General features: G+C 39.6%; 1 protein-coding gene across 6 annotated transcripts in view; it reads right to left on the bottom strand.

Annotated features, from left to right (window-relative positions):
• MACROD2 (MACRO domain containing 2) overlaps positions 1–20,284 on the bottom strand; it is a 2,143,045-nt gene that overhangs the window by 9,794 nt on the left and 2,112,967 nt on the right. For all 6 annotated transcript variants that reach the window (XM_025399153.1, XM_025399154.1, XM_025399155.1 and 3 more), the window contains one exon: positions 2,024–2,101. In XM_025399153.1, the coding sequence (XP_025254938.1) occupies positions 2,024–2,101 (78 nt within the window). The remainder of the gene's footprint in view (positions 1–2,023; positions 2,102–20,284) is intronic.

Genomic DNA, 20,284 nt, shown 5'->3' with positions numbered 1-20,284 from the left:
TATCAGGACTTGGTCAGGGACTGTCAGCATTCCTATTTTTTGCCCCTGCTTCCAACTTGGGACCAACCAGGGAAAGTCACATGTATTCCCTAATACAATCACTTAAGGTGCCCCACTTCTAGTTGGCCACGCCCAGCTTCTCTATGCCAACAACCTCCAATCAGAGGATGCTTGAAGTATTCCCTTTTTTTAATCTGTAAAGGGGGGTTTCCCATCCCCTGCCCGCCTTTGAGCCTGCCAAACACAAGTGATAATGGCCACCTTTGTTACAGTTACCTTTGAATAAGTAACCACTGTTTGTTCTCATTTGGGCCGTTTTCATGTATTTGCACAAAACCAACAGCCTATATCTGCTTTTTCACAAACATGAAATTAGTGTAAAGTTGTGGCAGATGCTGATTTTCACACTTCAAAGAGGCTTGAGAGAATGATGTTATACAGCATCCACCGAACTCTCTTCCAATAAGGAAGGTTTTAAAAGCAGGTCTCCTTGTTCTCACCTGCAAACTGCCCTGAGTTTCTAATGATGTGTGAACTCATTTTAAACCCCATAAATAAACTGGCCAGATGCAGCAACGCTATGTAAGTATAAGCATTCATCCACCGTCCATCCTGCTCTGCAAAGTTATTGTAAGTTTACCCTTCTCCGTGTGGGAGTGTGCAGGATAAAATAGTGTTTCTTCTTCCAATCAAGGGATACTAGTTCTAAAACCTACTAATAAATGGTACTATAAAAAGCATCCCATCATCAAATAAGTTTGGGAAAAGCAACTATAAATCATGTTAAACAAGTCTCTTTACCTCTGAGACTTCTGAGAGCCTGCAATCCCTTACTGTGTATGGCGAATCTCCAAGCGAGGACTAAAACTTAGTATTTCACATTTACTTCTCTTTTATTCATGGGCCTGATATTCCTCAAAATATGATTTGTAAAGAACTAGCTAAGAATCATGCCTATAGCATCACAACCAAGCTGAAGCAGGTTTAGTTCAACTGCTCATAAGTAACATGCAGTGGCTCTTAATGGACGCGTCTGGGACTTAGAAACGTTCTCATGGGCAATGCATGCCCATGAGTAAAAGGTCAATTTGGGCTATATAAGCCAACGGGCTTATAATTAAGGGAGGCAATTCGGGTGATGATAAGCCGGTGGGAGCAGGGAATACCTGGTATAGGAAATTCTATTTAAGACTACAAATAACATCCACCATTAGCTAAATGTTTTCCAAGGTCATTATCAACTCAAAGTAATTTGTTTTTTTCCTTTGGCTAAAATAACCCAAATGGCAAGATACTTAAATGACTGATCACCTAACCAATTCTGGTTCTCCTAAACTCTATGGGCCAGTGGAATCAAATACATATTACATCAGATAGGCTCAAATAGCTGTTTCTCTAGTGTAAGTGATAGTATTTCAAAGGGCCCTTGGCATCATTGTGCAGGGGAAAAGGGATATTAATATTCCTGAGGCTCAGACTCTTTAGATGCCTACAAAATTAGATGTACGTTTTTAAAGGTTTTTTGAAAATTTATTTTTAAGGTGTTTTTAAAGACTCACTATGTTTTTAACCACGGCATCGGATGTGATAGAGTGGAGTGAAGTGATGAAGGTACAGGAACAATCTTAGCCCACACCCAAGGTAAGGCTCTCCCGAATGCTGAGTGGAGCAGGGTAACAGGAGGCTAAGTACCTTTTGCAGAAGTTAAGTAATGCTTCCGTAAAGTTCACTAGGTAGACTTCAGTTCACTTTAGTCTTGAAAGTATCTATTGAGTCCTCAGTATTATAAGATATGATTAAACCAAGACATATGATGCTTTAAAACAGCAACAGGTTTGTTTTTTTTTTTTATAAGAGGCTGCCATTTTTATTAGTTTGTAATACAAAATGGTTTTTGAAATTTACCCTGTTCTAACCAAATATGTTGCTTTATAGAACAGATAAGCTCCCTTATTCCTAGATTACACATAGAACATATGCCAGATTTGTAGTTTGCATGGGCTCCAATAGCTCAGAACCTTACCATCAGGACCTGGAGTATTTTCTAGGTCATTGGAGCCTTCACTTTTCCCAGGCACTCTAGGTGTGTCCTCGCCTGGAGCTGAAAGAGAAAAAGACCACAGTCCCTGATTAATAGAGAATTATAACAGCCTGAGGGCCAATCAATTCTGTCACCCTCCATTGCCCTTTGCAATTCAAAAATACTCCTGGGATTCAACTTCTTCTGCAGAAATGTTAAAAGAGGAAACAGAGGCTTGAATTGCTTGAATACTTTAGTGCGGCCTTGTAAGTTCTCTTCAATTTGTGAGATGATCACATATATACATATATAGTTTCTCAAATTAGAAATCTTGTAGCTTGACAGCAGGAAAAGTTGATTTCCTCAGAACAACCTACAGTTTAAATTTAGGGAAGTGTGTCTGTAAGCATGGGTGGGTGTGAGAGAGAGTTTAAGTCGTTTAACCTTAGAAGAGGAAACAGAGAAAATAAATTTTGCCTTAGGCATGCCTGAAAGCTGAAAGATTCATTTGCCTGGTAGTGAGAGTTTTTGTTGTTGTTTTGTTGTTTGTTTTTTAAACAGAAATGAATGGTTTAGTTGTTTCCTTAGGAGACCTCTGATGCTCCCATTTTGGATTGCTGAGAATTTAGTCATCAGTAGATTTCCTTTGTGACTGGCCTCTATTTGTACAGCTTCACAAGGTGCTTCAATGAGACGCTTCAGTGTAGTAAAGGAATTGTGTTTCATATGGCAAAAACATTTCCAGGTATTCAAAAGGACAATCATTTCTTGCTTCTTAGTTAAATCTCTCTTAAGTTTTTATAACTTGAAGCGCAAGGACATTTGTAAATACAAATACATATATAAAGTGCTAGAAAACCCATAATTTTAAAGGTTTTATGATCTCTGTACATTTTTAAAGAGAGGATTAAATTTATTTTCATTACCTGACTACTTACTGTGCCCAGAGTATGTTAAACTTCATGTGCCTATTGACGAGAAAAAAGCAAGGACAGGAAAGATCCAGTTTATAATGTCTACAAAGGAAGAGATCTTCAGAGGCAAAATGTGTACTCTTGGTAATGATGTATTGAGGTTGACAATTAAGAAATATGATTCAAAGGTGACTGGGCTCTGAGCTTAGGTAGACGAATGGCAGAGAGGTCATTAATTGATGACATACAAAACAAGCAGTGTGGTAAAAGAAGAAGAAAGTCTTTTAGATTTAAAGCCTGAAGTGCAGGGGCATTTATGTGAGATATCAAACAAGTTTTGCATCTAGCATTGAGGAAAGAATTATGAGGAGAGAATTATGAATGGAACATGTGGGCATTTGGGGGACACCAAAATAGGGTAACATTCGTAGTATGGGAGTAGATGAAAGAACTCGGGAAAAGGATAACACAAGGGAAAAAAAGGACTCATGGTCTCCTCAACTCTTCAAGGACAAGATGAAAGTCACTGTGTCCAGAGTGCTTTTCACTAGTTCCTGAGAATGAGGTGGAAAAGGAAAAATAAAACTTGGAACTTCCAACTGGACTTGTTAACACTATATAATACCCTTCTCACACTGCCTATTCTAGAAATGTACCATTTTTCAATTGTTCATCAACATACTCCTTGAACACACAATTACAGAAGAAACCATTGGTGAACTCCCCTAAGCCTGGGAGCAGGAAAACTTTGCTAATTATGCCTTAGAACACAGAAGTAATAGGGACCAAGAACAAAATAATTGATTTTATAAACATAATAAACTTTTTAATGGAAACAATAGCAAAAGAGATGTTTAAAAAGCTACAAATTGAGGGAAAATATTTGCAACTTTTATCATAGACAAAGTGTTACTAAAATCTTTAACATGTAAGGCCTTCTAAAAATGGAGATGAAGAAGACCACCAACTTAATAGGAAAATGGGCAAGAGATTTAACAGACAGTTAATAAAAGAAGATATAAAAATGGCCTGCAAAACACATGAAAAGGTTATTTACTTTGCTAACAATAAGAGGAATGCAAATTAAAATTATAATGAGAAAGAGATTCTGCCTAAGGTGGACTGTCATGATGCAGACTAACCCTCTACCGAGAACAGCTAGAAACACCAAATAAATTATTTAAAAATAGCATTGTAAGGCTCCAGAGTGCCATGAATGCAGGACAAACCCGAGGAAATGCAAAATGATACAGCTGACATTGCACATGTGTCAAGAAGTTGAATAGAGCCTGCAGGTGTTTTGTAAGGCTGGGGCAGGGAGCAAAACTTGAAGGTTGGGTTCTACCAAGGAGAGGTACCCTGCTAACTACCTCAGGTTTTCGGTGGGGTCCCCTGAAGGGTTATATCCTGGGGGCAAGGATGAACTTGAAATAGACCAGCTCTTTAAAAAAACCCTGAAGTCTAACTTTTAATTAATAAGATTCCTGATTGAATTACAGCGCTCTGCTGACTGTCAGACGCAAAAGTGAATCTTCTCTGGAGGAAGATTAAAAGCCTCAAGTTATCGCTACAGTTTTTCAAACACAGTGTCCAGAATTCAATACGAAAATTACCTGGCATTTCAGAGGAACAAGAACAAGTCACTGAAAACCAAGAGAATCAAAGAGATGACATATGGATATACATCAGAGATCCAGGTATTGCAGATGCAGCTTAAATAACGATGAATGTATTTTGGAAATTGGATGCCAAGTTGAATAATTTTTATGGCATAGTAGTTTATCAGAGAGTTGGATACTTTTTCAAAAGTCAGATGAAAATTCCAGAACTGGAAAAAAAAAAAACCCACAAAAACAAGTTAAGAATTCAATAGGTGACTTTGACAGCAGGTAGACACAGTTGAAGAGGAGGTTAGTTAGCCAAAAGCTAGGTTGGAAAAAGATATAAAGCCTAAACTGCAGATGAAAACTGCAGATAAGAGTGAAGAAACCATATGAGATAGGATTTATCTTATGTAAAAATGGAGCAAAAGGAATATTTTAAGAGATAACGTCTGATAAGTCTGATAATTTGCCAAAATGAATGAAAGATATAATCTCAAACTACTGTTTCAAGACTGTTATGATTCCCAAGCAAAATTAATGAAAAAAAAAAAAAAACTATCACTCAGTCTAATCATTGTGAAACTGCTGAAAACAAACATTAAAGAAAAAAAACAAAGTTATCTAGTGAATAAAGATCCATTAACTTCAAAATAACAACAATAAGGCTTATAGATAAATTCATAACAAAAATAATGGAAGCCAGAGATAATGCAATGACATCTTTGAAGTGTTAAAAAAAAAATTCAAATTTGAATTTGAAATAAAATATTTTTTGGAGACTACGACTGAGAGAATTTGATGTCCACAGACCTATACTGAAGAAATAGTTTCCACTACCCTCAAAAAGAAATAAATGTGAAAGGTAATGTGGACAAAGACCTTCACATCATTATGCAAAACTTTCTTACACAGGACAAAGCACCAACCATTAAAATAAGTTTATCAAAACATGCTAAGGAGAGGAAAATAAGCCAAAGGACTCTTTTACAGAATATATAAGAAATAAACATACAAAATAACCTTGAAAAGACAGGGAACCCGACAGAAAGTGGGCAAGACACAAACAGACATGTCACAAAAGAGTATATTGTGGCTGGTCACTTAATTTTTTCAATAACTTTGACCAAATCTCATGGCACTTAAGCGCCTTGGCTTTTTCACTAGTGAAATGATTATAAAATATTCTGACTCATCTTAACTCTCTGGGACATCATCAGAGCTATTTAAAATATATTATTATTATTATTTATAAGAAAGGATTACTGTGGAAAAAATTAATTGATAAACTCTATCTAAGCATGACTTTCTTGACTATTTTCGTAGGGTCCTTGTTTGTGATGGGATCTAGAGGTACCTGTAGCTGATTCTTTCAGGAAGTATCTTTCTAAGTTGTTACTCTCAGTGGTAATAACCCTGCTTACATTACTATGGAGAAACCCCTCTGGTATCACAGAGAACTTTCTATCTAATAGGCATAATTCTAGTACTAAACAATGCTTAGTGAAATAAGGGAGGGTACAAAACACTTTTAAAAGTTAGATAAGAGAGAGGAAAAAGTTGAAGAAAGCAAAATGCAAATAGTAAATCAGAAAACAGTAAACACTGAAATTTCTTGCCCTATGCTTGTCCTTCTAACCTCATTTCACAATGGAATGTGTGAGAAATCTCAGGTTGTGCCACTGTATTGGCACAGACTAGTATGAGATTCAATGGCAGGTTTGAAATCCATGAAACAGAGAGAAAAAAACCAGAAATCAAAGTTGTAGCTCTGTATACCGCTATATTCCTGGAGCAGAGGGAAGTATAGTCTGTTAGATTGGCATAGACTCCAATACTATGTTTGGTAGAGATTGTTCATTAATTTAATATCATGAGTGCACATGAGGTTTTTGTGTATGTGTGTGCATGTACTGTGAATATGATGCATATGTGTGCAATGCTATGTTTATGTGAGTTTGCATGTGCATGCTGCGTGTGTGTGTTGTTTGTTTGGAAAGTGGGAGAGGAATGACAGATATTTCTTACTCTGTCATGACTGGTACTATCCTAATAGCTTCGACACTGCTGGGCAGTGCAACTGAATGCCCTACAGAAATGAATCCATTTCACATAGACAACATAATCTGATAAAAGCAAAAATGGCCTCTGTGGCCTATTTATTCCAGTTTGCCTGTCCCTCCCTCCATTTTGATTGCTGCTTGTTGAAACACAAACAAGAGGTACATTCCAGAGCTCCTAGCAGGGGATAAAAGATGCAGAAATAGAAAGAGTCTGGGACATTCAGTACTATTTTCATTTTCTATCAACAACTGCAACTGTACTCCTCAAACCCTTGATGATAGCAACTTTTTCTAGGTTAGTGGACTTACATAAAAAGTAATAAATGAGGCAGATGTCATCATAGAAGAAAAGATACTGAGATGCACACAGAATGTAGTTAATTAGACTTTTAAATATATAAATTTGAGATATGTTGGGGGGGGTTCTCCAAGCTTTTCTTTTGAGATGTGTATTGACAGTAAACTTCACACAACAAATAGAATTACAAGTAATTATTTGGCAGAATCTGTAGTTGCATAGGTGACATGATAGGTACAGACAGCAGGGCCTGTCTGGACTCAATTGTACTGAATTAAAGTGGTTTCAACCCAAAGCAAACCTTCCTGAACCACCTTGACAACTTTTTCCATACCTATGTTCCAACTTCACTATTAATGTAATTGGATTAGATGATTCGTTCAGAAATGTTTCCTTCCTACCTGCCACCCTCATGGGAATCTACTTCACTCTCTCTTGACGCTGGGCTTAATTATGAAATTTCCTTTGGCCAATGGGATGTTAGCAGAAGCGTGTCAAGGAGAGACTTGAAATGCATTTGACAGTTGGGGCTTTCCTTCTCCTACCTTTTACCCCAAGAACAACATGTTTTAGGGGCAGCTCATCCGAGGAGGATGGGACTAGGACTAAGCTCATAGTTGGACATACTTCCTGGTCCAGACTAGTTGCAGTTGATCCTAATATCCATGAGCAAAAGAACAGACAACTGTTCTAAATCCCCTGAGGTTGAAGATGGTTTGATGTGAAGCATTGTTGTAGTGATAGCTAACTAACACACCTAATAATATACTTCTAATAGATTCAGTCCTACATTTGTCTCAATTTTGTCCCATAGAAATTATAGCTATGAAATCATGAGCTTCATTTGTGGCTAATTTTTTAACATGTCATAATGTGTTAATCTCTACATGACCTAAAACCATCTATTAAACTACAAATGGTGCATGTACAAAACTTTGAGAAACACTGAATTAATGTATACAAAGGAGAAGTCCTTAACAGGCTAAACTCTGCTCACTTCTTTTCCTCTGGGTAGATACCCAGTAGTGGGGTTGCTGGATCAACTGGGAGTTCTACATTTGAAAAAGATACTTGCACATGCATGTTTATAGCAGTACAATTCACAACTGTAAAATTGTGGAACCAACCCAAAGGCTCATCAGTCAACGAGTGGATAAAGAAACTCTGGTATATAATGGAATACTATTCAGCCATGAAAAGGAATAAATTAACAGCATTTACAGTGACCTGGATGACATTGGAGACTATGATTGTAAGTGAAGTAACTCAGGAACAGGAAAACCAAACATCGTATGTTCTCACTGATATGTGGGAGCTAAGCTATGAGGACACAAAGGCATAAGAATGAGACAATGAACTTTGCGGACTTAGGGGGAAGAGTGGGAGGGGGCGAGGGATAAAAGACAACATATATGGTGCAGTACATACTGCTCAGGTGATGGGTGCACCAGGATCTCACAAATCACCACTAAAGAACTTACTCATGTAACCAAGTATCACCTGTACCCCAATAACTTATGGAAAAATAAAATAATAATAATAATAGTAAAGTGTTAAAACGGAATATAATACCAAAAACAAACAAACAAACAAAAAATAAAACAAACTCTGCTCACTGCGGTATGGTTCTAAAATGGGAGAAAACTCATTTTGGAGTTTGGGGCATCTGCACGTACATTTAACTCCCAGGCTCAAATGGAAGAAGGCTATTATTCCACATGCATAGACACGAATTTATGTTCTTTTTAAGCTAACGATTGTTGGAAAAGATGAGCTCAATTAGATTTCATTTTCCGCCAGATTTCCAAGTTCACTATCTAGGTCTAGAATGCATGTGCAACTAAGTGAAAGGAGATCAAAGACCAACGTAAATAGGAATAACACAGTGTCAATATCAACACCCGCTTGAAGAGAAGCTGAGTCCACGGTACACCATGCCGTAATGATACTTTCCCACAAACTGCTCCTTATAATGAAGTCACCAGCACTATCTAAAATAATCATCATGTGGTTCCAACAGCCATAAACTAAATACATTTAACCTCTTAAAGAGCATTCCAGTCCTTGATAATGGCATGGGTTTATTCATTCACATAGCTGTAGTCATGTCCAGGTTTCATATCCAGATATTCTGTGAAAATCCATACGGGTGTAAGAGGTAAACACTTGCTCTTAAAATTCATCCAGTGTGAAAGGAGGCAAAACAAAACAGGTAGCAATTTACCCCACTTTCCCTACAACAAATGCCATCTGACAACCCACAACTCCAGCCTCTATAAATCCCTTCTCTCATTGAGTATGCCTTTGTTTTTTTTTTCCTATCTCCCTTTCTCTTTTTCCCTCCCCACCCCCTACTGTGATAGGTTCTGAACCTCAAGTCTGCTTATTTCTGGCTATCTTTCTTAGAGGTGTCACTATTAGTGAAAGGGGATGGAGTTTAACTCACTAGACTTAGGCAGAGCTGATTTCAAATCCAAGTCCTGGCATTTCTATTTATGTGATTTGGGGGCAAATTCTGTTCACTTCCAGAGTCTCGGTTTTGTCACTTACAGAGGGAGTTAATGATATCTCTCTCATACAACTGGAGGATCGAAAGACATAATGACTGACTATCATAAATGCCTGATTAATATTTATTGGCTACTTCTGGATATCTCTTCATCACTGACCCTTAAGAACACAAACTTAGCTGAATCACCTCTTCATATCATTCAATAATTTACCACATATCCCTCCTTTGGGGTATCATTCATTCATTCTTCTTTTGTACAGTCAGCATGTTGTGCTGCATACCTACTATGTATGACGCTTAATTAAAAGAGTTAAATGGATTAGAGCTCTGATGTAGCTAGATTACATCTCAGAGGAGAAAGCACTGTTGCTTTTTGGCGTTGCATTTTTCTTTCATTCCTTCTCCTTGTCCATAATTAGCTTTCTTACATTCTACATCTACATGAAGAACAAATAAGTATCAAAAATAAAATGTCACGCATTGTCTTTCTGACTTTGGAACAAGACTCATTCTTTTCAATTTACTATAGGTAAATTGGTCCAGTCTTTACTTAAAAATCAGATTCCATATAAAAACTTTATTAACATGTATCTATTTTACTCTCACTCTTTCAGTTTTTAGTTGGAAATGGGCTGTTTTAATTAATAAGTGCCAGGAATAATTTTTTTAGTCAAAAGTAATGTTTAAATTCTTCAGTCACAGTCACGCAAAATAAGTCAAAGGCTTTTAGCCCATTGTGCTGCATTTCAGAGGCACTTTCAGTTTTTACCTCTTAGTACATAGGGTGTCCAGAGTCTTCCCCTCCTCTCCTTTCCTTCCTCTTACCTTTTGTTCATTTTCCTTTTGTTTCTTCCTTCCTTCTCTCTTTTTTCCTCCCCTTCCTTCCCTCCCTCCCTTCCTTCCTGTTCTTCCTCCCTCCCTCTCTCCCTTCCTTCCTTCTTTCCTTCCTTCCCTCCCTCCCTTCCTTCCTTCCTCCCTCCCTCCCTTCCTTCCCTCCTTCCTTCCCTTTTTCTTTCCTTTCTTCCTTTCCTCTGTCCTTTTTTCCTCCACCTTTCTTCCTGCATCCTAATTTCTTCTCTCCTTCCCTCTTTTCATCCATACCTCTTTCCTTCTTTTTTTCTTCCCTCCCTCTTTTCTTCCTTCCTTTTGTCCCTCCTTCCTCTACCTTCCTTCCTGCATCCTCATTCTTTCCTTCCCTCTCTCCTTCCCTGCCTCCCTTCTTTCTCCTTCCCTCCCCTCTTTCTTCCTTTCTTCCTTGAATTTAAGATTTGTTTTTATGGACACCTTCATGTTTTATGAAGATTTAATTAACCAAAACAAACTACAATTTAATGAGCTATTAATATATAATTTTGTATTGCCAAGTTTCATTTTAGATACAGGGGTACATGTGCAGATTTGTTAGTTGGGAATACTGCATGATGCTGAGGTTTGGAGTACAGATCCTGTCACCCTGGTGGTAAGCATAGCACCTGATTGGTAGTTTCTTCACCCACCCGACTCCCTCCACCCTCTAGAAGTCCACATTGTATATTGTTCCCATATTTATTCCATGTGTGCTCAATGCTTAGCTCCCACTTACATGTGAAAACATACTACATGCTAACTTTTTAAAATAGCATGCATTTATTTCTAAATAGAAATAAAGGTAAAGCTCAATAAACCTAACCCTTAAATAACTGTAGTGACATTAAAAAACAAGAACAGAAAGGGCACTTACACATAATTAACTGCTCAGAAAAATGCTAATGAAAAATGACCCTGAACAACTCTTTCCATGTGAAAACGTTCCTATTATCTTCCCAGAAAAAAATAATGCACACAATTCCCATCTCTTTCATTCTCTCTCTTTGCTCTTCTCCCACTGTTGCCCTACTTCATACCCTCTCTCATCTCTGTTTTCATTTACATAAAATATAGATGATACTTTCTATTCTCTGCAGTCTGGCCTTTTTATGTTCTACATAAATATATGTATTTATAATATGTACATACTTTATTAATAAGTATTAGCATACGTGCATTGATTAGTATTGTATTTTAGTATGTGCATTGCTTTTAGTGCCTATTTAATATATGCATTTACTATATATCAATGAGCATGCCATTGTAATCTGTGTGTTAATATCTCATTGCATAAATATGGATATATCTTAATTTCCTTATCCAGGCCCACATTGGTGGACTTATGATGTGTTTCTACACTGTTGCTTTTACAAACAGCTTCAGTGAATATTCTTGCACTTATATTTTGGAAAGATTTTGTAAATAATTCCCGAGGAAAAATTCCGAGGGAATTTCTAGATCCGGTTTATATGCACTGTTTATCTTCATAGATGTTACAAAATTTCCTTCCAAAAAGGTCAGATCAATCTGTGCTCCAATTAGGGCATGATAATGATAATGATTTCTCGGCAATCTCCCAGCTGTGAGTATCCTCAAACTTCAGGGAAGAAAATAGTATGTCCTCATTGTTCTGGTTTACATTACATTATGAGTGAGGTTACCCTTTCTTCCTCCCTTCTTTTCTTCCTCCTCCAAGATGTCTTTTGTCATCTGTTTGTATATTTTTACCAATTTCCTATTTGGTTTTTTCCCATGATTTTTATATATTCTAAACTGAGAAAATTAACCCTTCTCTGTCTAATATGTTGAGAATATTTTCTCCTGAATTGTCATATTTTTATTTTCCTTAAGATACATTGAATAAATCTAACTATGTATTCTTCTAAAAGTTTTAGATATTTTTAAGTGACATGTCATGTGCCAATACAACTATAAAATTCTTTATTAAAAATCATTAAACTTATCAAAGATGTGTTTCAGGAAGAGATTTCTGTATTGATTTTTTGAAACATGGTTTGCCCATTAGATCATCAATTCAGCTTCCCTTTGTTTTAAGACATTTTCTGTTCTATACATTGACTTCTAAATTCCAGGGACACCAATCATTCTCACATAGAGCAATTTACTTCTCTTCCATATGTATTATTTTTTCTAATTGTTTTAGAGTCGTTGTGCTCTTTTTCACTGTGAAAATCTCAACCTTTTTTCTTTTTTTTTTTTTTTTTTTTTTTGAGACGGAGTCTCGCTGTGTCTCCCAGGCTGGAGTGCAGTGGCGCGATCTCGGCTCACTGCAAGCTCCACCTCCCGGGTTCACGCCATTCTCCCGCCTCAGCCTCCCAAGTAGCTGGGACTACAGGCGCCCACCACCACGCCCGGCTAGTTTTTTGTATTTTTAGTAGAGACGGGGTTTCACCATGTTAGCCAGGATAGTCTCGATCTCCTGACCTCGTGATCCACCCGCCTCAGCCTCCCAAAGTGCTGGGATTACAGGCTTGAGCCACCGCGCCCGGCCTCAACCTTTTTTCTTTGTCAGTAATTTGGTCTTTGCTGTTCTTAACTGATTTATTTCTCTAAGAGTGGAAAATTTATCTCCTTAGTTCTTACATTTCAGATCAGTTATGTTATTTTTATCACTGCATCTTCAAGTTCGTTAACATTTTTTCAAAATTCATCTGTGGTCATTGCAGGGAATTTGGATCTTTCTCTTGGGTTATATTTTCTTCCATAGTAGATTCTTCATCTGCCCTTTAATGGGTTGCATGCTCACTTGCTCTCTTCCTTCCTTCCCTCTCTTTCTCAGTCAAGGTTTCAGTGTGTTTGCAGGGTGATGTGTATGGCACATGCATGTTAGCAAGCTGCTTCTTTCTAACTTGCTCTGGGGCTTCTTGGTCCTCCAGCAGCTGCCTAGAAGCCTTTCATTTGGAGGTTTTCCTTGGGAGGGGTAAAGCAGCCACATTCGTTGTGTTGGATTTCTCAACAAGTGTATAGCATATCCCACGCGCAGCCCAGGTTCCCTCCAAATTTGTCTGCACAGTTGCCATCTTGGACTTCCATAGTGGGGGCTATCTTTGGGGCTTGGACTTCCCATAGTGGGAGCTATCTTTAGGGCTTGGATAATTCCTTCAATTCAACATGAGACTCAGAACTTTCTAGGAGAAAGAGTCAGTCTGGCAGTTCCTCTATTCTCTTTTGCTGTTTTCTTTCTTAGCCTTCCACACAGCAGGTGATAAACCGTCTGCAGCCTTGTCAGGGAGCAACAGTGGCTCCTTCTTCAAGGAAGCATCACCTGGGGCCTGCTAGCACCACCTTCCCTGCTTCTTGCTCACCCCAGAGACCTTGCCTTATGTATGTCCTCTTAAATTTTCTATTTTGTGAAATTCCTGTGATTTTGCTAGAGATAATTAGTTCTAGTCATTTGTTATTGGTCTGCCTTTTCTTTCCCATTTTCCTTCAGCGGTATTGACATGGAGGATTACAGTGGGTTATTCTTGTTTCTCTGGGGAAAGATTGAGTAAAAGGTGTTCATGGCTGACTTCATGCTCTTGTGGAAATTTCCTTGGCCTTTTCTTTGCTAGTTATGGAGGTAAATGGTAGTTGGTGTGATCTTATTCAGGATGATTTCTGAGCCTATATAGTTAGGGATGGGGTAGGGCAACACCAGGCTCGTTCCTTCTGCACATTTCTGGAAAGGTGCCTTCCTTTTGCTGGCTACCCACCCTTTCTTTTGTTTAATTACTGTTTTTGTTGATGATACTTGCTTGCTTGTTTAACTTCTCTTCCTTCATATTGTTATATTTCGGGGAGAGTGAGGTTTTAAAATGTGACTTCACACCACCTCCTTTCACCCAAGATCAGGTCTTCAGAGTCTCTTGATACTTCTGGGTATTCGTTGTGGGTGTCACATGCACCTGGCCTTTGCCAGCAGCTGGTTTCAAGAATATTTTTCAAATGATGGTTCTGATCAGACTTGAAATGATGGATTAATATTTTGTGTCCTCCCCAAATTCAAAGGTTGAACCTCCAACCCACAAGTTACTATATTTACAAACAGGGTGTTTTGGAGACAACTAAGGTTAAATGAGGTCATGGGGGTGGGACCTTATCTGATAGGCCTGTGGCCTCATATGAAGAAGAAGAGAGAAATCTTTCTCTGCTCTGCCATGCGAGGATACAGTGAGAAGACGGCTCTCTATGAAACAGGAAGCACATTTTCACCAGAAACCAAATTAGCAGCACCTTGATCTTGGACTTCCAGCCTCCAGAACTGTGAGAAATACATTTCTGTTGTTTAAGCCCCCCAGCCTATGGTATTTTGTTATGGCAGCCGAGCAGATGGATATGCTTGATTTACACTTAGCCCGTGCTTCTTTAGGACAAAGATACAATTGACTGTATGCCATCTGTTACTCACCTAGTCTATTTTCTCCAAATAGCCTCCATCCTAAAGCTGCTACTGGACCACCGAACCTCTTTCATCCCTTGGACAAACATTGTAGACACACACATTTGGCCCCCTCTCCAAAGTCAAACAGTGAATGATAACACTGACAGGAACATACTTGTGGAAAATGTGCCTGTTTTTACAAAAATCCCTTTCCATGGCATCAGAAATTTTCATGTATTAATTGGGAATACTCTACCCTAATCAAAATCAGAAACTGTCTTTACTAAGTGATGAAAGGCAGTGATGATAGCTGAGGGTGAGCATGAGATCCTGATATATGTTTTATGTTTGGCCAGATAATATGCCTCCATATGCCACTTTGAGAATGGTTTGGAAATGCATCATCAGTCATTGTCAGAATAACTACTCTACAGAGAACTCAATATTTAGGAAGAAGAGCAAAAAAAGAAGAATGTCCACCAGATACTTCAGTGCCTATTATGTGCTGGATACAAAATGAATGAGGCAAACCTCTGCCCTCATGGAGTTCACAAGCCAGCCAACGCAGAAAGTCATCCACAACCCACGAGGCCAAATAGCAAGCACTGTCATATGAACCAAGCATGGTAGATGCACAAAAGAGAGAGTGAGTCACCTTTTGTGAGGACGAAGAAAAACCTCTGAGGACAAGAAAATAACATTTGAGTTGGAACTAGATGGATGAGTCAGTTTCAAAGGAGTTGCAGCTTCTCTGTAAGTGGTCCAACCACTGAAGCCTTCCCAGGTGTCATCACGTTTGGCTTAACTGAGCTGCATTCTGATCACATTCCACGTGTCTGGCTTTTTCTCTCCCTTTTCCAGGCCTCAATTAAGCATCTAATTCTCATTCAGCCTCATTATGCATTCTCCACCCCTCCAGGGCTTGGCTGGAATGAAATGAAGACTATAAGGAGGCCCTTCTCAGTTGGGGGCTGCCAGAGCTGATCTCAGTTGTGGGTCTTTCTAGCAGGAACAATGCAAATTGGGTGTCGCTAACACTCCCCTCCACCCCATCATGCACCCTTTGTGGCTTTTGTTTCTCTGCAGAAACCAGCTAAATCTGTACACAGCAGGGTCCTAGTGAACACAGAGATATGTACTTTTTCCAGAGGAGTTTCTTGATTCTTTCACTCTAATACGGTTTTAACTACGTAAGGAGCCACAGTAGGGGCAACTTCTGTCTTTTCAATGGTTCTTTATGTGAAATCTCACAAGGAAGGAACTTAGTGCTGAAAATAACCAAGGCTGAATTCTTGGAAACCTCATCATACACTTAAGGCCCTCAAAAGAAAGCATCTCTGACTGCGAGGGTTGAAATCCTGCATGATTACATATCTAGCTCTTCAGTCAAAAAATAACTTAATTGTATACATTCTTAATTAGAGATGTCTTTAATTATTTGCACTAGATCTTGTCCTGTTTGTAGGTCACATTTTCCTAAATTTCATAATTTGTTCTGAATATTTAATAAAATCTAGTGCATCACCTTTGTCCACGACCAAAGGACTAGAAATGTACACTGCATCCAAGAAATAACCGGCTGGTTTACAGAAGCATTAGAGGAAGGTTGTCTGAGAGCTCCAAACTGGAAGTAAACACATGTGGTTCTGCTAAGTTAATTCCATTTCCGGTCTCAGCCTCTCAACACCAATTCTTTCAGCTTCAGAGAAAAATGATAGAATTTTTTCCTACTAGAAGTTTCCAAACACATCTGCATTCAGTGAAAGCCCATTTTCTAGGCAGCTTATTTTCTCAAAGCAATATCACATATACCTGGGCCTTAATCTTTGAACTTTGTTGGATTTAACCATTTTTATGCCGTCTGAGACTTAATTACTCCCAGAGCAAACACATACACATACCTGAAAGAGTGTCTAGGTCACATTCACTTAACATGCAACCAAAAGTGCTACTAAACTCAGCCAGATGACTTTGGCTAAGGAGAAGTCAAAGCTACCTGTGAGATGTTGATGTTATATTTGCCAAAACCCTCCTCATGGGGGCTTTATTCCACCTTTCAGGCTTATCAACAAGTGTTGTCTTTTGTTGTCTGAAAAAGGCCACTTCCCTCAAAAAGTAAAAAAAAAAAATCCTTGACTGTCTCCCAGTCCAATTAAACTCCTTAGAGATGTGAACGGAGGACCCCAGAGAAGTGGCATGACTGCTCCAGGCTACCCAGCAATGAGGTTGGGACCAGAAGTTCTCCTAACTCTACTTCTGGGATATTTCCACCCCATCACTAGTGACAGTGGTGAGAAAGCCTTGCAGAGGCAGGTGAAATGAGGCTGGAATTTGAAAGGTGGCCCTAAACCTTCTTTCACAGGCCTGCCTGGTCAACTGGAATCCACTTGAAAGCAATGGACTCAAACATCTTCCATATTCCTGAGATTCTTGGGGGAGGCACAGTCAAGTAAACCCATTCACGATGAAGACAGTAAGTTCCTGTCACATGCTAGGGACAGCCCTATGATCTGCGCCATCTGTGGCAGTGACTATAGTAAAATGGTGGTGTACTGAGGCTCTCCCCTCCTGCATAATTTGCAGAGCCCTGTAGCATGGACTTCATTCCCCCTCAGATGTTTCAGGATCAAAGCTTGGTGGTTTGATTCTCCCTTTTTAAAATTTTTTTATTTTTGAGACAGAGTTTTGCTCTTGTCACCTAGGCTGGAGTGCAGCAGTGCAATCTCGACTCACTGCAGCCTTCACCTCCTGGGTTCAAGTGATTCTCCTGCCTCAGCCTCCCAAGTAGCTGGGATTACAGGTGCCCACCACCACGCCCAGCTAATTTTTGTATTTTTTTTTAGTAGAGATGGGGTTTCACCATGTTGGCCAGGCTGGTCTCCAACTCCTGACCTCAGATGATCCACCTGTCTTGGCATCCCAAAGTGCTGGGATTACAGGTGTGAGCCACCATGCCTGGTCAATTCTCCTTTCTAAGATGGGATCACTCTGTGGCCTTAGTCTGGAAAACCAGATTAATGTCGCTTTGGAACTCTTATCCCTGTGGTTAGAAATGCATTATGGCATGGTTTAGAATGCCAGGGAACAGATTCTAAAAATGAGACAGCACAAGGCTTTATGGTTTTCTTGATCACCAGAGGGCCTGGGGTCCCAGGAGTAATGGCAGAGGTCAATCCACAGCAGTTGGGTCTGTGATGATGTCACCCAACCGCCCCTCCCCAGGCAGCTTCCTGAATTCATATCAAAGCACCAGCCCCGCTCAGGCCTGACATCTCTGGGTGGCTCAGCACTCTTCCAGAACCCCTGGGTGCTAAGCGTCTTAACTGGCCTTTTCCTTTAAGCTTGATTGACTTCTGACTGCTGAAAATTGCTTTTGTCTTGACTGCTGATATCTCCAGGTACCCTGGTCTCTCCCATAGTCAAGAATCCTTTGCTTTTTTCAGAATGATGACAACAAACAGATGTTCTTTGCCCTCTGTTTGGGCTTTGCTTCCTTGCCCCATCTCTCAGGCTGCCACAGCTGTTCCTGCAGTTGTCAAGCTGACTTCATTCTCTGTGTGAAAACAGCGCCTCCAATGACAGAATGGGCTCTGTGAGCACTAAATAATGGGCCCACAGCTGCTTTAGCTCCTGACATTTAATCTCTTGTTCCAGGAGACAATTCAGGAAACTTTCCCTCTCATAGAAAAAAATAGCATCCAGAATTTTCCTTTCAGGCAAAGAAGTCTTAATCCTTTTCCTGTTCATGTATTTTTACCAAACTATAGATTCTGTCACATAACCTCTTCGGCCAGATAACAATTCACCTTTGAGGAGAAGGCAATCCAATTTTGATTTATTGATCTCAGGGCACAATGCTTTTCTGAAAAAAAAAAAAAAAAGCCTGGACAAGTCTGCAAATAAAAACCTGAAAACCAGGCTTTTTAAAGAGGAAAAAAACCCAAAAAACCAACAGAGTTAATTTCTTTCTCTTTATAGAATTACATAGACATTTTTGCTTGTAAAAAACATATTTGAAAGTTGAAAATAATGCAGTAAGAAGTAGGAACACCCCCTCCCCCTTTGCCCTGTGGCTTCCTTTGAGCAAATAAAAGAGTTATACGAATAGCTACCCTCAATTTTCAGCTTCCTGGTTCTGTTGCATTTAATCTGGTTGCTATTTGGCTGACTTCAATAGAATATTGATCATTTGTGTGGTTGTAAACCTGAGAGAAAGAAAGAAGACAGGTTCCCCTTTACCAGTGTCCTCCATTATAAAGAGGCTACATGGTAATTGGGACGTGTGTGTATGTGTGTGTGTGTGTGTGTGTTTGTGTGTATGTGTGAACATGGCTGCATGGGTTGGGGGAAAAAGGAGCGCTCTTTACATTTTTATTATGTAGAAAGGAAGCTGTATTTATTTTATGGCTATTTGATATTACTGTATTTCATTGTTTTGAAGACATTTTTTCTGCATCTTCACATTGAAGAAGTTGAAATGAATCGAATGATCAATAGCCTTACAATTGTTATTAACCCGGATTGAAGCCATGTTCAGACAGAGAGGATTTGCACTTGCTTTTTAGTCACTAGACAGCATTATCAACCTGAAATCATTTAAAGTCCCTAACTAAGGCTTCTATGAACCACACTTGTATGAATTTAGGACACAAACTTGCTTAACATTAGACTGTGATCCAAATTATTAAGGGGACATTTTTTAAACCTCCATTAATTAATGCTGAAATTAAGATACCTAAATCTCCTAGCTTTTGGAGCAGCTATTGTTGATGCCTGGGCGATCACCCCAGCCCACCTCTGAGCTCCACTGCAGCTGCAGGGGACAGTATCTCTGCACTCTGATGGTATCCCTCCTCAAGTGCCTACATTTTTCTACTTCTCCACCAAAAGCACCAATGTAGCTTGTTCAGCCCTTGCAGAGGACAGCCCAGGGATCCTGAGCGCATAGGATTTGGGAATCATTTGCTTATTGGCTGCTCTTCACTAAAAGTGCTAGAGATCTACTTGCCCCACCCTCAGACAAATTTCAACCAATGAGGAAAGGGAGTCACTGGGTAACAGCCCAGCTTCCCTACCCATGACTGTGCAATTCTGAGGTGCGTTCTACAGAATTCTTTACAGGGGCCTCAGCGGGATTGAGTCCCAACTGCTAAGAATGACAATCTGCTCATGATCATACTTCAATGGGTGCCTTCCCTTCTCGGTCTCATTTCCCCACCCCTCACATTTCCCCACCCCCTCACATGTGCTTCCTCGGATTGCCTCCCAGGTAACCCACCTGTCCTCAAGATCTGGCCTAGGGATCTGCTTTTAGAGAGCCATAAACCAAGACACCATCTTTTTTTATTTTTTTATTTTTATGTTTTTGAGATGGAGTCTCGCTCTGTCCCCCAGGCTGGAGTACAGTAGGAGGATCTCAGCTCACTGCAAGCTCCGCCTCCCGAGTTCACACCGTTCTCCTGCCTGCCTCAGCCTCCCGAGTAGCTGGGACTACAGGCGCCCGCCACCACGCCCGGCTAATTTTTTTGTACTTTTAGTAGAGAGGGGGTTTCACCATGTTAGCTAGGATGGTCTCGATCGCCTGACCTCGTGATCCGCCCGCCTCGGCCTCCCAAAGTGCTGGGATTACAGGCCTGAGCCACCGTG

The sequence above is a fragment of the Theropithecus gelada genome, chromosome 10, assembly GCF_003255815.1.
Source record: "Theropithecus gelada isolate Dixy chromosome 10, Tgel_1.0, whole genome shotgun sequence".
Classification (NCBI taxonomy): Eukaryota; Metazoa; Chordata; class Mammalia; order Primates; family Cercopithecidae; genus Theropithecus; species Theropithecus gelada.
This window is presented reverse-complemented; position numbering and strand designations above follow the sequence as displayed.